The sequence below is a fragment of the Austrofundulus limnaeus genome, unplaced genomic scaffold (genome assembly GCF_001266775.1).
Source record: "Austrofundulus limnaeus strain Quisiro unplaced genomic scaffold, Austrofundulus_limnaeus-1.0 Scaffold3, whole genome shotgun sequence".
In the NCBI taxonomy this organism is placed as follows: Eukaryota; Metazoa; Chordata; class Actinopteri; order Cyprinodontiformes; family Rivulidae; genus Austrofundulus; species Austrofundulus limnaeus.
Genome location: NW_013952405.1, coordinates 6,227,938 through 6,242,179, shown reverse-complemented (window position 1 = coordinate 6,242,179; position 14,242 = coordinate 6,227,938). Strand labels below are relative to the sequence as shown.

General features: G+C 39.0%; 3 protein-coding genes across 4 annotated transcripts in view; 2 read left to right on the top strand and 1 right to left on the bottom strand.

The window, feature by feature from the left end:
- LOC106525369 (DEF6 guanine nucleotide exchange factor) overlaps positions 1-1,379 on the bottom strand; it is an 18,956-nt gene extending 17,577 nt beyond the window's left edge. Inside the window, exon 1 of the mRNA XM_014019605.1 lies at positions 1,207-1,379. The gene's annotated coding sequence lies outside the window, so the exon portion shown is untranslated. The remainder of the gene's footprint in view (positions 1-1,206) is intronic.
- A 129-nt stretch (positions 1,380-1,508) lies between these two features.
- On the top strand, positions 1,509-6,221 carry troap (trophinin associated protein). 2 transcript variants are annotated; one of them, XM_014019575.1, is made up of 13 exons: positions 1,509-1,629; positions 2,028-2,097; positions 2,303-2,534; positions 2,653-2,971; positions 3,172-3,254; positions 3,416-3,467; positions 3,676-3,821; positions 3,907-3,961; positions 4,045-4,118; positions 4,193-4,342; positions 4,443-4,698; positions 4,768-4,970; positions 6,057-6,221. In XM_014019575.1, the coding sequence occupies exons 1-13, from the start codon at positions 1,524-1,526 to the stop codon at positions 6,117-6,119; spliced, it is 1,809 nt and encodes a 602-aa protein (XP_013875029.1). In that variant the 5' UTR covers positions 1,509-1,523; the 3' UTR covers positions 6,120-6,221. The 2 variants fall into 2 exon arrangements, with proteins under 2 accessions (XP_013875029.1, XP_013875019.1); XM_014019565.1 differs by having other exon boundaries at positions 4,042-4,118.
- Positions 6,222-7,666: 1,445 nt separating this feature from the next.
- The window catches only part of LOC106525350 (ATP-dependent 6-phosphofructokinase, muscle type), a gene marked incomplete in the record, with an annotated part of 13,430 nt that continues 6,854 nt past the window's right edge, over positions 7,667-14,242 (top strand). The window contains 8 exon segments of the mRNA XM_014019555.1: positions 7,667-7,916; positions 9,033-9,106; positions 9,187-9,264; positions 12,112-12,301; positions 12,405-12,570; positions 12,870-12,914; positions 13,434-13,542; positions 13,667-13,762. Of these exon segments, the coding sequence (XP_013875009.1) occupies positions 7,826-7,916; positions 9,033-9,106; positions 9,187-9,264; positions 12,112-12,301; positions 12,405-12,570; positions 12,870-12,914; positions 13,434-13,542; positions 13,667-13,762 (849 nt within the window).

Sequence of the window (14,242 nt, the reverse complement as noted above, 5' to 3'; positions counted from 1 at the left end):
GACCCCACTTTGGGTCCCGACCCCAACTTTGGGAAACACTGCTATAAGATGTTGCACTAAATACATATATTTGGTACTTTGTTTTCATCAGATGCAAAAACTCCTAATTATATTACAAAAACTCTGCCGTATGGTGGAGATGTTCTTCTTGTTCTTCATGATTATAAATATGTCCCCTTTTTAACTGGTCTTTTCTAAAATTTTATTTATATTCAGTGGCTGGAAYGAGAATCAAGGAAGACTGTCACAATAGAAACTATTTTAGATCCCAGTCAAACTGGGAAAAATGCAGATTATATAACTTGTCATCATTTCTGTAAGGCAGCTACCTTTGTCCAACAGGACAAATCTGGGGCAAACCACAAAATCATAAACTGCTCAGCTTTCACAGAAATATGGACATTACAATAAAGAAGAGGAAATACAGCTTAAATATATGCATTCTACCTGAAACAAAACAGAAAATGACTGCAAGACAAAAAAGGAAGCAACATTCAACACATTATGTTTAAATTGTGCTGCTAAATGAGGTCAGAAAAAAAACTTTCGGCAAAATGGATTAGAAAAAAACATGATACACAGTTCTTCAAGAAATTCTTAGGCTTTTAATCTATGTATTAATATGAGGTTTTAAAGAATTTCAAATACATTTTAAACTTTATTATTTTGAACTAAACTTGTTTTCATGTCAGTATTTTGGCTGCATTTATTTACCTGAAATCAACATTTAGAGTAAGGTAGCATGATTAGAGGGTATCTAAATGMAGGGTCAGCTTCTGAACAAACTGTACCAAAATGTAAAATATAGTTTATAGGATGTTACGTTTAGTGGTTGGAGGCAACAACTAGCTAATTTACATGTTATTTTTGGCCTTTTGTGTTTGTCATTTTTTGAGCTACTTAGCTAGCTTTCTAGCCTGAATTAGCTTATTTTTCTGGAGTCAGTGTGCCACGACACAGTTTATATCTGTTATTTTCTAATTATTGTTAGTAAAGAACAAATAAGTTTAAATTTTTTCTACAAAAATTAAATAATTGATAGATAAAATAAAGTTTTTAAAAAATTGTAACTTGAAGCTTATGTGTCCAAAACAAAAGGGACGTTTACATTTAAAGTTACACATTTTATAAAATTTAGACAAAGTTATCCTGAAAAAAGGTTCTTTAACCAATACCTCATWTACAACTACGAAAGTTGCTACTTACCTTTAGGCAGCCCACAGCAGGTGTCACATTGGGAAAAGACTAGGGGTTTAGTTACTCTTTAATATTTATTTATCTTTTTTTATTGAGGAAACTACATAGATGACATGCAAATATTGTTACAAAATTAGTAATGTTTAGGATGTTTAGGCATTCTATCTATCTATCTATCTATCTATCTATCTATCTATCTATCTATCTATCTATCTATCTATCTATCTATCTATCTATCTATCGCCAAAAAAAGGTCACGTGGTAAAACAACCAGGCGTTACCATGGAGTTGTTTGTGGGAAAGTCCATCTCTGATTGGCTGTTCGCATGCATTCATGCACGCCCATTGGCTGTACTGGATATTTAATAACCAATCGTCTAGCGAGCTTTTTACAAACTGTTGAGAGTCCAGGAAGTTCAGGCCCGTTTCACGGTAAGAACGAACAAACCGAAGTCTCTTTAATTCTGCACAAAACGCCCGGTGAGCCTTAATAAACAAAATTTAGGCATTGGCTGTCTTTAATAGTCTTTTCAGMAGGTAGTAGTTAGGCTTTTTGTATTATTAAAGTTTGTAGAACAGGTAATGTTAGCTTGTTTTCGGTTGTGTAGCGTGTCCAGCAATATTATGCATCTTTCTGGTCCAAGTAATCTTTCTGCTTATCGTTTTTGGCCTGTGCAATTTAACAACTCGTGTTTTGTAGTTTATTTTATCAATCTTTATACGTAGTTAATCCTGTGCATTTTTTGTGTTAAGACGAGATCTCATCTTTTGTGCCATTGCTGCTGAAAATCGTATAAACCTGCCCTAAAACTCTTCCCCTTCCTCTCTAGTCATCAACATGGATTCTTTGCCAGTCCTTCGTGGGCAAACTCAAAACAAAATTCGCAGTAACCTTCAGAGGTGAGTCATTTTATGCTATTTGAATCACTATTGCCTTTTTTAATAATCTTGTCTGGGTAAATAACTCTACCCTGATATTTTTAACATGTCTGAAGAGAGAATTTTATGCAGTCCAGGTAGTCGTTTTACTTCAAGKACTAGCCTGGAAACTGTAGTAGGAAAAATGACTTTCTGTTTTATTTTGCATCTGATTGTWTTTACACAGAATGGATAATGAGCAAAACAAAAATCCTGCAGACTTAAAGCTTTCTAAACACATCCCTTCAAGCCACCTTTTAAGCCAGAATTGTGAAAATAAAGCTCCAGCCAAATGTGCTCCAAACCCACCTATCCAACAAGGTATAAGCAAGATTCCAGTCCTCGCAAAGACCCTTTGTCTGCAGACTTCTTCTGGTTTTAAACAGTCCTACAAGAAGTGGGAGGAGAAACCTTTACCTGTAAGTACCTTTTTATCCTATTCTGTACAACTTTTTAAAATTTATTTAATGATTTTATTCTTTTTTTTTTTTTTTTTTTTTTTTTTTTTTTTTTTTTTTTGTATGTATTTTCTTGCAGAGTAAAGTTAAGGAGAAAAGGCATTTGACCAGGCCTGTACCGTTCAGCCTGTCTAACCATAGGAAAACACACAAGGCAGTTGAGGTTCACAAATCTTTAACTGCTTCTCAATCAAAATCTCAAGTTTCAAACGTATCAAAAAGCCACCTGTCATCAGTTCCTGGTAAAACGGTGCAGAATGAAGGTAGTTCTGCGCAGCCTGGTTCTGGTGCTGAAGTTGTTTTGGACAACATGAACTTTCTCAGTCTCAAAGAGCCCTCCAAGTCATTAAATGCTGAGTTACTGATGATGAAGAACACTTCTGTAAAAGCTTTAAATGGTAAGAATTAATCAGCCCATACATTCAAAATGTATTTGATAATTAAAAACCCTTCTAGTTTCTCATGTCTGAGCAGAATCCAATATTGATGCTTTTGTCATAATTATCACTTTGCCTTTTTTGTTTTTTGCTAATTTTGGATTTCTTTAGTTTTTTACTTGTTTCTTCATTCGAATTTTTGTTTAATTGTGCATTTTTAGGCAAAAAGAATGAACAGGAAGACCAAACTGCTTTGCTTAGTGTTGGAGTCTTAACTCCAAAATCCAAACCTTACAATGACCTGGTAAGTGGCTTTTTACTAATTAGACCTTATTTCCAGGTTTTACTTTTAAATTTTTATTTTTACTTTTTAATTCTAGTGTAATTTGGAGTTTTGGATAATTTGTGTGTACAATCAAAAAAATATTTGCAAGCATTTTTTTTTTCTTAATTTCTTGTCCCCAGCCTCAGCGAGTGTCCGTCAAGAAGAGTCAGAGAAAAGCTGGACCCCTGGCAGGTCGGCATTACAGTACAGAACACTATAATTTTTAATTCATTGGAAGAATTCAGTAATCTTTATGATTTGAAATGACTTTCAGACTTTTCACTCATTGCATAGTAGTGTTTTTGCACACTGTATAGCAATCAGTGCTGTTTTAAATGTTTTTTTTATGTACATAACACCATCACGAACATTTCATGTCCGCTGAATGCGCTCTCTTCAGGAGCAGTGAGATGCGTCCAGTTTACACCAGACTCCGACGCTCTGCAAAGTATTCTTCAGAACGAAGGCGTGAAGGTGGGAGGACCTCTGGGTGCCATGTCCAGGGACTCGTTCTGTCCGTCCAACAGAGGAACTTCAATTTACAGCGTATGAGAACATTAAAGTGGACACTTCTGCTTTTCTTCATTCCTGTTGTGTACATTCCTGATGGGTTTTATAACATGTCTGTTAGGCTCAAAGAGTGCCTCTAAGGAAAAAGAAAGCGGAGACTAATGGTGGTCCAGTGGGTAAGATGGATCGTTATCTTTGACTTTTTATTTTTTATTTTATTTTTTAAACCCTGTTTTGGCTTCTCTGTCCTGCATAGCAGCAGTCAAAGAGACCACAGTGACGACAAAGACCCCTCAAAGAGTTCGCAACACCAAACATCTGCCCATGTCTATGGTCTGTACACACTGTGTCGTTTGGTTTGTGTTTATGTAGCCACTACCTAATGTCATCCTCCTTTCTGTTTTCAGAAATCCTACCAGACGCCGTACGTCACAGCTGGAAGCAGGAACTTTAAACTCAACCTTCAGAAATTATTTGATGCAGACGATGAGGGCGCCACTGTGCCAAGCAAAGATCCTGAGACTCAACCAGAGCAGTTCTCAGAGCAARCCACTGCTGTATGAAGTGCAATTAAAGCAGGACATTGATTTCATATCAATTATCTGATTTTTAACATTAACTGGGGGTACTTTTTTTTTTCTTTTTTCACTTCTTTAGAAGACAACTTGTTCAAAACCACCAGAAATATGCAGAAACGAAACTGACGACATTGTGGATGAGCCAAAGACCTTACCTGCACAGCCAAGACAATCTGTCATCATGTTTTCAAGTAAAAAGCTGCTCAGAGTCCCAAGTTCTGATCTCAAAGTCTCAGCTCCGCTTGATCAAGTTTCGTCTGACAAAAGAAACTTGTCCGAAGCTCCAGCTGACCCAGCTCATCACCGCCCCCCATCTGTTCTGCGTCTGCACAGAGGTACCGTTAACCGCTGGTTCGGCTCATAGTCATTGGTGTATCGTTTCTAAGCTGCTGCTTCTGTTACAGACCTCACGAACCAGAAAACTAGTTCTCTGAGTTCTGCTGTGGTGATGCTGCGCAAGCGTTTTCCTCCCCCGGAGGAGCTGCGTCTGGACGATGAGGTGTCGACCTACACCTCAAAGTCTGTCGACGCCGCTCCCAGGTTCCTCCCGCCTCGGCCTCGTTGTGAAAACCCGCTCGCCTCCATTTTGGATTTTGAAGAGTTCACTGTGAGTACACACCTGACCATCAGTCCAGTCTTGTCACCTGCTGTCATGATGGGCTTACAGTTGTGTGATTGCCTGTTTATAGTCGCCACAGCAAACACAAAAATTGCTACAAGTCAGTAATTCATGAAGGTTTTGAGCTCAAATTTGGTGTGGTAGCTAAGAATCATGACTTTTTCACAAACTTATTTTAGAGAAAAGAAACTATAAACATTTTTTTTGATTCTCATTATTATAAATTTTTTTCTAGTTATGATTTCCTGTTTTTGTAAACTACATATTTCAGCTGACCCATAAAATGCCAGGGATTAAAGTGCATGTGACATGTCTATCCTTCAAATACAAAAAGTCAAAGAAAGCATCTTTGCACTTCAGAAAATTGGTATAGTGMACACGATTTTACCCATTTTGTCACATAACTGGCCTATTTTTCTTTTGAATTTGACTCAGCCAGAGTGAAACAGGAAGTGACATCAAAGGGAAACTCATTAATGAAATAAACTCTCTGGTCTCTGTTTATTAACAAAATCATTTAAACTTTAACTGTTTGTCCTTTTTTTGATAGCGACTAAAAATTATCTAAAGAAACAGATTCTTCTCTACAGTCAGTGTTGTTGGCTTATGTAACAACGTGTTGTTTACATGCTGACTTTCCCCCTTTGACATCACTTCCTGTTTCTTCACATGCCATTATCTCAACAACCGTTCATCTGAGCGATGTGAAATTTGTTTTTCAATATGTTATCAATGTTATCTTTCCAAAAATGCATTCATGTTATTACAAAAATTTGATGTCACAGGCACTTGAAAGTTTGGCTCCAATTTTTGTCACTTTGAATGTGGCCAGGACAGATGTGTCACCTAACGGGGGGGTTATTTAGTCTCACATTCATTAAGTTTAGTTTTATAATGCAAGAAATAAACTGACTGTTAAAACAAAATAAACTAGCCATAGTTTTACTGAATCAAGATGCTCTGTGTATCCAGGCATGGACAAGTTTTCAGTTAAATTTATGCATTTATTTCACAATAAAAGCATGCCAAATTAAACTTTTTTTCTCTCTCTCTCTCTCTCTCTCTCTCTTCCAGAGATTTATCCCAATAGCCTTTGACTGTCCATCTTTGCACAACTCCCAACAACACATGAGATGAAATGCACCACTACACTGTGTGCTGTTTGACATTATTGTGTTTTTTGTTTAGTTACTCTTGTAGGTTTTTAAATTTATTAAAATAAAATCTTTACTTTTTTAATCGTCTGTTTAAAATGATRCTAACGGATTATGTGTGATTTCTTACGCTACCTGTGTTTTTAAAAATAGCTTCTAAATGTGATTTTTTTATTTATTTTTTATTTCCCTCCTGCATGGTTTTTATTACAATACTTGACACATAATGGGACCTGACATTTGAGCCCAGAAATGAACTGAGATTGATCAACTTAAATTGGGAAGTGCAACAGGAATCTGAAACCTGAGTCCTTTCTGAGAAAGACTTCACTCCAGCTGGGATTTTTAACTTAATTACTGACATTTGAAGGATGGCAGAACCCGTTGTCATTGGTTCTTCCAAATGGGTCAGGTTTCTACTCATCACTTTTAAAACCGTTTTCAAAAGGTTTGTAAATCTCTTAAGGTGTAAAGGAGAGGAAAATACAAAATACTTTTTAAAGGCAGTGGTTAGGGGAGTTGTCCTGTAACTGGTTGGTTGCTGGTTTAATCTTCGACTCTATCTCTTAGTTGAGTCCTTGGGCAAGACGCTTCACCCACCTTACCTACTGGTGGTGGTCAGAAGGCCCAGTGGCTCCGGTGCATGGCAGCCCCACCCCTGTCGGTGTGCACTAGGGCAGCTGTGGCTACAATGTAGCTTACCACCATCAGTGTGTGTGTGTGTGTGTGTGTGTGTGTGAATAACTGCAGTGTAAAGATCATTGGAGTAGGTGTGAACTTGATGGTGCTACACAAGTTCAGACTTTGTCTACCATTTGTAGGGTCTTTCAGAGGGCGGGGGTTAGTAGCTTGTTGGTCAGTGCCTCAATCTTGTAATCCTGAGGCTCCAGGTCTGAGCTCAGGTCATGTCAGGAAGGACATTGAACATAAAACAATTGCCAAATCTTCAATGAGTTCACACGTCGTGGTGACCCCTGCAGAAAAGAGGAGCTGAAAGGAAAACGGGCTTGTAGCTTACCACCATGAGTGGGTGAGTAACTAGTGTGAAGCTCTTTGGAGTCCTTGGGACTTAATAAGGTGCCATTGTCAGGATTTCTGACATCTTCTGAAGTGAGGGATTTTTAAATTTATTAATGGTTCACTATTTAAAGATTTCAGTGCAGGTTTATAAACTCCTTTTTAATATTTTTTTTTCTCTCTGTCTTCCTGATCTTATACATCACAACCCAACAAAAGGCAGATTGCATGTAACATGATGCTAAAGCAGTTTTTGAATAGTACTATACAAAGTGCAGGTGATAAATATAAAGTACACAAAGTACATTGCTTKTTTTCTAGAGTTTTATTTAATTTCAGAAAGTTATTTAGAGACAGCTCGATTGTGTTTSARTTAATCCTTCTCCAATCAYTTATCYACAATTTCAATATGTAAACTAAGATCATGGCTTCTCTGTCCCACATGCACAGCTTCCAGATGCATTATTGAAGTGCTTTGTGTCTCTGTCTTAACTGTCCACTGGTATACTGTTATATTTAGTTTAGCCGTGAGTGTTGGAGATGTCAGGAATAGACACGGTTGGTGCATAAAGCCTGTGCCTTCCCTCGTGACACTCCTGAGAAGCAGAGAGCGAAGGAAGAGCACCATTCTTTCTCCTCCCCTCATATCTAGGACACCGGCCTCCTTTAGACATGTCCAAGGATCTCCATCCGACCATGGACCCCACGAAAATGGGCCTCGGCCGGTCCATCGCCGTGCTGACATCAGGAGGAGACGCTCAAGGTAAGCAGAGGTTTTCAAATGAGTCCCAGTGGAGGATAAAGTTCCTTCTCTGTGCAGTTCTTCAGCACTGAACCCCAAACTGCTGGAAGAGTTTAATACAAGCAAAGTCTGAAATTTTCAGTTTGAACATGTTAAAATCAAGACACTTTTCCAGTGTTTAAGAGTCAAAAAATTGTCTGGAATAAAAGATACAGTTGTGCATTTTTATAAGTTTAGCTTAACACTGTTCAAAATGATTAAAATGTTTCACACAAATATAAAATTATTCCTACACACTCTGCTCTATAGGGCTGCCATGATTAGTCGACAACTAATGGACTATTAAAATAGTTGATGACTAATTTAATAGTCGATTAGTCGTTTTTTTTTACTTTGTTTTTCTCTCTAAACTGCTTTGACACCTTCCACTGCCACATCTGCCTTTCTGTCCTTCAGTTTAAGAAAATAAAAGAGAAACCTGTGCATTGCAATATCTGCAAGGCAGAACTTGCCTTCCACGGCAATTATTTTTAGTTAGCATATAGCTAAAATCTGACAATGGTTGTATAATAGCAGCTGCATTCCGGCACAATAAGCCRTATGTTTTATATTCAATTAACGTATGATCCGATTAGTCAACTAATCAAAATAATAATCAGTGATTGGTTGACTATAAAAATAATCATTTGTGGCAGCCCTACTGTGCTCGGAGCGGAACATGAAGCATCATCTGTTCTATTCTCGTCCAAACCTTTGTGTTGGTCTGTGTCTTGTGGCTGTCGTGTGTCCACCAACCCCACCTCCCCCATTTTCCCCCTTCTTTGGGGCTAATTTTAGTGGTGCTGACCTTTTTCTGGTATGGGGGAGAGAAACACCCATCCAACCACAGCTGCTGTCTGGTGAAACGAGAGCTGCCAAAAGGCCGCTGGTCACAACACAAACTCCCACAGTGGCTTCAGAGCCCCCTCTAAAACCCTGCTCCTGTTCTTTATTTCCATGGGGCTATTTCTGTCTGATCTTGTGCCCGTGCTACTTGAAGGTCAAGAAGGGTCGGGGATTGTATATTTGATAGGAGTGATGAACTCACAGTTGTATTGTGAGTGAATGACATCTCATATGAAGGTGTTTGACTCCCAGGTATGAACGCCGCTGTGAGGGCTACRGTCAGAGTTGGTCTCTACACCGGAGCCAAAGTCTACTTTGTTCACGAGGTACAGATGACTGTGCTCCAGTTCACCATGTTTACATCAACACGATTCATCAGTAGAGCTTAAATGTTTCTGTGCTGTAGGGCTACCAGGGCCTGGTGGATGGAGGGGACAACATACGTCCCGCCACCTGGGAGAGTGTGTCAATGATGCTGCAGCTGGTGAGTTCAACACATTCAGACTTGCAAAACACTTTGTGAAAATAAAACAAGAACTAAATGAAACGCCCTTTGCTTTAAAGAGCTGGTCTGCTCAATTTAAAGATGACCACCAAAGGAGGTTTTTGTTTATTCATTCTGCTTCAAATTAAACCTAAAGTAAATCTGTACACAATCGAGTTTTAGACCAAGATCATCTTATAATAAAATCTGATGAGTTATATTCGTTTTGGTGAGATGTAATGCTCAGAGTATGTGTTAACCCTGCAACAACATTTTAGTTCAATGTGTGTAAAATTGATTGAGTAAAAACCATTTTAGTGTTTGTCCTGATGCATCTCAGTAATCCAGGTAGAAAAAATCAGAAAGAAAAAATAAGTAGGTCCACTGGATGGGTTCTTCTTTAGTGAAACGTTTCGACCATTCCTCCATTAAACAGAGGTGGAGGCCTYCGTGTCCAGTTGTCCTCCCCCTACAACGCTGTTATTGCAAGTATGACTGTGAGCAAAAGGTGTGAAGCAGRGCCCCAACGATAACCAACACAAAGAGGGGGGGGGGGGAGACAAAAACAAGGGGATGTTGAGCCCCGCCTGCATTCACTACATACACATGACAACACCTAAGAACCACAGCATCCAAACCAATCAGTCAGGTGATGAGGCACATGACCCTCTATGAACAATAGAGCCAATCAAGCCTATTGTTAGGCGATGGCCCTCTTTTGCATGTGACTAACCTGTTTGTCCAGGTGGAGGCAGTGCTTATAAGGCTGAGTTCACCTGAAACTCATCAGWCTGAAGAAGTCTCTTGGAGAAGAGACGAAACGTTTCACTAAACAAGAACCCATCCAGAAGACCTACTTATTTTTTCTTTTTGATTTTAGTGTTTGCTAATCTTGTTTAGCTATGGTGGTCAATTGGATTGATTCCAGATGTTAATCAGTTGCAGGTGTCCATCTAATGATTATTTTCATAAAATTTTATTAAAATTTACAGGATGTGTTGGTAACAGACACATGCAAACTCAGGTGAAAACATTACTGCTGCCTTCACATTTTAGCTGTATTAATGTAATATTAAGGTGAGGGCTGTATAATGCAAAATTGACTTTTTAGAGCAGTGGTCCCCAAACTACGGCCCGCGGGCCGAATCCGGCCTGCCTCCCCATTTGGTCCGGCCCCCAGAACAATACCAGAGAGCATTTAGTTTTTTTTTTCATATATGTGTATTTATATTTGATTATAAAGTTGGACTTTTGCAATAAAATGTTCCTTAGTTATGAACTATTTTCATTATTAACTATTTTTAGTTAGTAACTATTTCATACATACACGCATATAATGTGACATTCTGTTCCACCCTTCTGCGGTCTGTGCCCCTATCTGGCAACCCCCCCAAAAAAATCCTAAACCCGCCCCTCTCAAAGAGAGAACGGAAAAATGGCGAAAAGATTAGGTAAAAGATAAATTGATTCAGAATGCAGGGCATTTAAGCTGCAGTGGACAAACGATTATTATTATTATTTTTTGTTCATCTGTCAAGAGGCGGTAGCGGTATTCAAAGAATACAATCTGCGGCGACACTATGAATCCCRTCACAAAGWCAAGTATGATAGCTTGCAAGGCCAAATGCGAGCAAACAAACTCTCAAAGCTAAAAAGTGGACTATTAGCTCAGCAGAATACATACTGTGAAGAAACCAGAGAGGGTTATTTGATTGTGCTTTCTGGAAAACAATAAATTTTTACATTTAGGCACTCCTGCAAAAGTCACACTTTTTTTGTTACAAACTGACTCCGGCCCCCCACCAGAGAAGGGAAAAGTTATGTGGCCCATACAGGAAAAAGTTTGGGGACCCCTGTTTTAGAGGTTTATATCATGTTCTAATGTCATTCCCTCATCAAAAACATACCCAGACTCATTCATGCACGTTTTAGAAATCCTTGAACCTCATGTGATAGCCATTCAGAGCTGCCTATAGGCTTGCTGGTACAAAGCACCTGCCTGCAGCCAAGCTCCCACCCAACAGAGCACCCCTCCCTTGAAGCATTGTTGTGAAGACGTGCTGGTCCCAGTGCGCCTTGATGTGTTTTGTAAAGTAAAAAGCAAAAACCCTCAAGCACGGTGGTGGAGGGCTGATGAGTTGGTCCTGGGTTTTTTTGTTTTGTTTTGTTTTTTTAGCCAAAAGTACCGTTGCACATTGTAGTCATTGAGTCCTTTATAAATTTCTCCATCTCTCCATGCRTGCTGTGTAAAAGGTTTGACCATCTTCTCATCTTAATTATTGGTAGTTAATTGTAAAAGAAGCACCAACCAACACGTCCGACATCTATTCTTTAATCAGTGTAATTTGTAAGTTCACGCTCATGGAGTCAATGAACAGTGTGTTTGTAAAACACCTGGATCTGACATGAAAAAACAGGTTTTTGTTCTTGTCAGGAAATGTTGTTGGGTTTTTTTTTCATGACCTAATTGACCTTTAAACTGAACTTCTCCTCTGGAAGCTTTGAGATTTCTCCAGGGATAAAAGGTTCTTATTACACGATACTCTGATTTTGAGTGCTGCCAGCTGACTCAGCCAAACAACTGAAGGATGGTGAAGCTCGCGATTAACATTCCTCTCATCTCTGGTGTCTAAATAAAGTACCCTGAAACGAAAGGGCCGATGAGTGGACATGATGTGTTGCCTTTGCCCRTGGAAGACGTGACATCATTTTTCATGAATCTGTGATTTCGTAATGAGTTGCTGCACACATTTCTGGTTTAAATCTGCACCTATTTTTTATTTTAATTTCAAAGCTAGACAAATGTCAATGTGTCCAGTAACAGGTTCTCTTCTCTGTATGTTACAGGGYGGCACTGTCATTGGCAGCGCTCGCTGCAAAGACTTCAGGAGTAGGGAGGGTCGTACGAAAGCAGCCTGTAACCTGGTGAAGCTYGGGATCACCAACCTGTGTGTGATTGGAGGTGACGGCAGTCTGACCGGAGCCAACGAGTTTAGGACCGAGTGGAGCGGCCTGTTGGTTGACCTGGTTCGAACGGGTAAAAAAAAAAAAAACTACCAATCTGTCAAATCTTTCAGTCTCCTTTTATGTAGAAAGGATGTCCCTTCACTGATAAAGCATGTAACCTTTTTTTAATACAGGTAAGATCACACAAGAAGAAGCCAAGAAATCATCCCATCTGAACATTGTTGGCATGGTCGGCTCCATCGACAACGATTTCTGTGGCACCGACATGACCATAGGCACAGACTCYGCCCTGCACCGCATCATTGAGGTGCTGGACGCCATAACTACAACTGCACAGAGGTCAGACAGCCTCGTACAACTCTTCTTCCCATACACGTGACGAGATCAGAAACATCTGTTTTATTCTTTTAAGTCAAACCATTGTGATAATGGTTCACGCATCTGTAAGGAGAGAAAATGGAAAGCAGACGTGTTTATTATAAACAGGACRTCTTTGGGGCAGTAAAGCACTCTTATTTGTGTTTACCTTGGACATAGTGAAAAGACAAACACTATATATTTATCTTAACAGTTTGCTGTGATGGGTCAGAAATAATGTCTGGGTGTGATGAGGTTTTGTATTTTGTATTCACTTGCAGCCACCAGAGGACTTTCATACTGGAGGTGATGGGCCGGCACTGTGGGTCAGTAGGTTGTGCTTGTCTTTTAATTTAACACTTAAATGACCTGTATGATCAAAGTGTTGCACAAAGCATAAACTACAACTAGAATACTTAGAGGAATCTTGATAACTTGCTGCATTTCATTCAAAACATTAAAACAAAGATTTGTCATGATCTGTTTGTGCACAGATTAGGCTGTGTGTTGAGGATGACTCTCAGCTACCACCACACCAGATTTAAGCTCAATATCTGTATAATTGACTGAATTATTGGCATTTTTTATTTAAGATTTTGAACTGTGTTGAGTCCAAAAGTTAAGTGTTTGAAGAWGTACAATCCAATGATTACTTTTTGAGGGCTTTGTTCAATTTTGTGTTTGTGAGATATTTTGYTAACAGGCAAACTAATACACACGCAGACAGTTGCATGAGCAACGAACATAAACAAGTGAATCAGCACTAAATGCTCACTTGTGCCTTTGTGGCGTAGGTGTTCAGGTGCTGCTCGTTCATTTGGGTGTTTTTGTTGGTCTTGCTGCAGGTACCTGGCCCTGGTGACAGCCCTGGCCTGTGGTGCTGACTGGGTTTTCATTCCCGAGATGCCCCCAGATGAAGGCTGGGAAGATCACTTGTGCAGGAGGCTGACAGATGTGAGTTTATTTCACTTGCAGATGGTTGCATGCACTCGTTCTCCGCAAACCTTCCAATCAGAATTGATGAACGCATGCGCTCACATCTTTTGTGCTGATTACATTTTGAAACCATTTTTTTCAGCAAAGAGCCAGAGGTTGTCGCCTGAATGTTCTTATCGTAGCCGAGGGCGCAATCACCAGCGATGGCAAACCCATCACATCCGATCAGATCAAAAAGGCAAGCTTCTCCTTCTGGATTCAGTTTTATTCACATACAATGCTAAATATATATGTTAATGACTTGGTAGATGTATCAGGGTTGTTTAAATGTGTTTTATTTGCAGACAACACCACTTTTTTTTGGCTTGGGTAAAAACATAGAACAGATGCTGGAAATGATGGAAATGGAATTTGTAAAAGTGCAGAATTGGTTTAAACATAATAAATTATCATTAAATTTGGATGAAACAAATTACATGATATTTAATAATAGAAAGAAAACAATTGATGTTCAATTTAAAGTAGAAGGTGTTGAGATCTGAAGAGTCAATAAGGTGAAGTTTTTGGGAGTCATCATTGACGAAAAACWTACATGGAGACCTCTTATAAATTACCGGTACTTAAGAACAAAAATGGCAAAATCTATTGCAGTTCTGTATAAAGTTAAGGCGTTATTTAATGATAAAGCACTATTTACACTATATAATGTAATAATTGT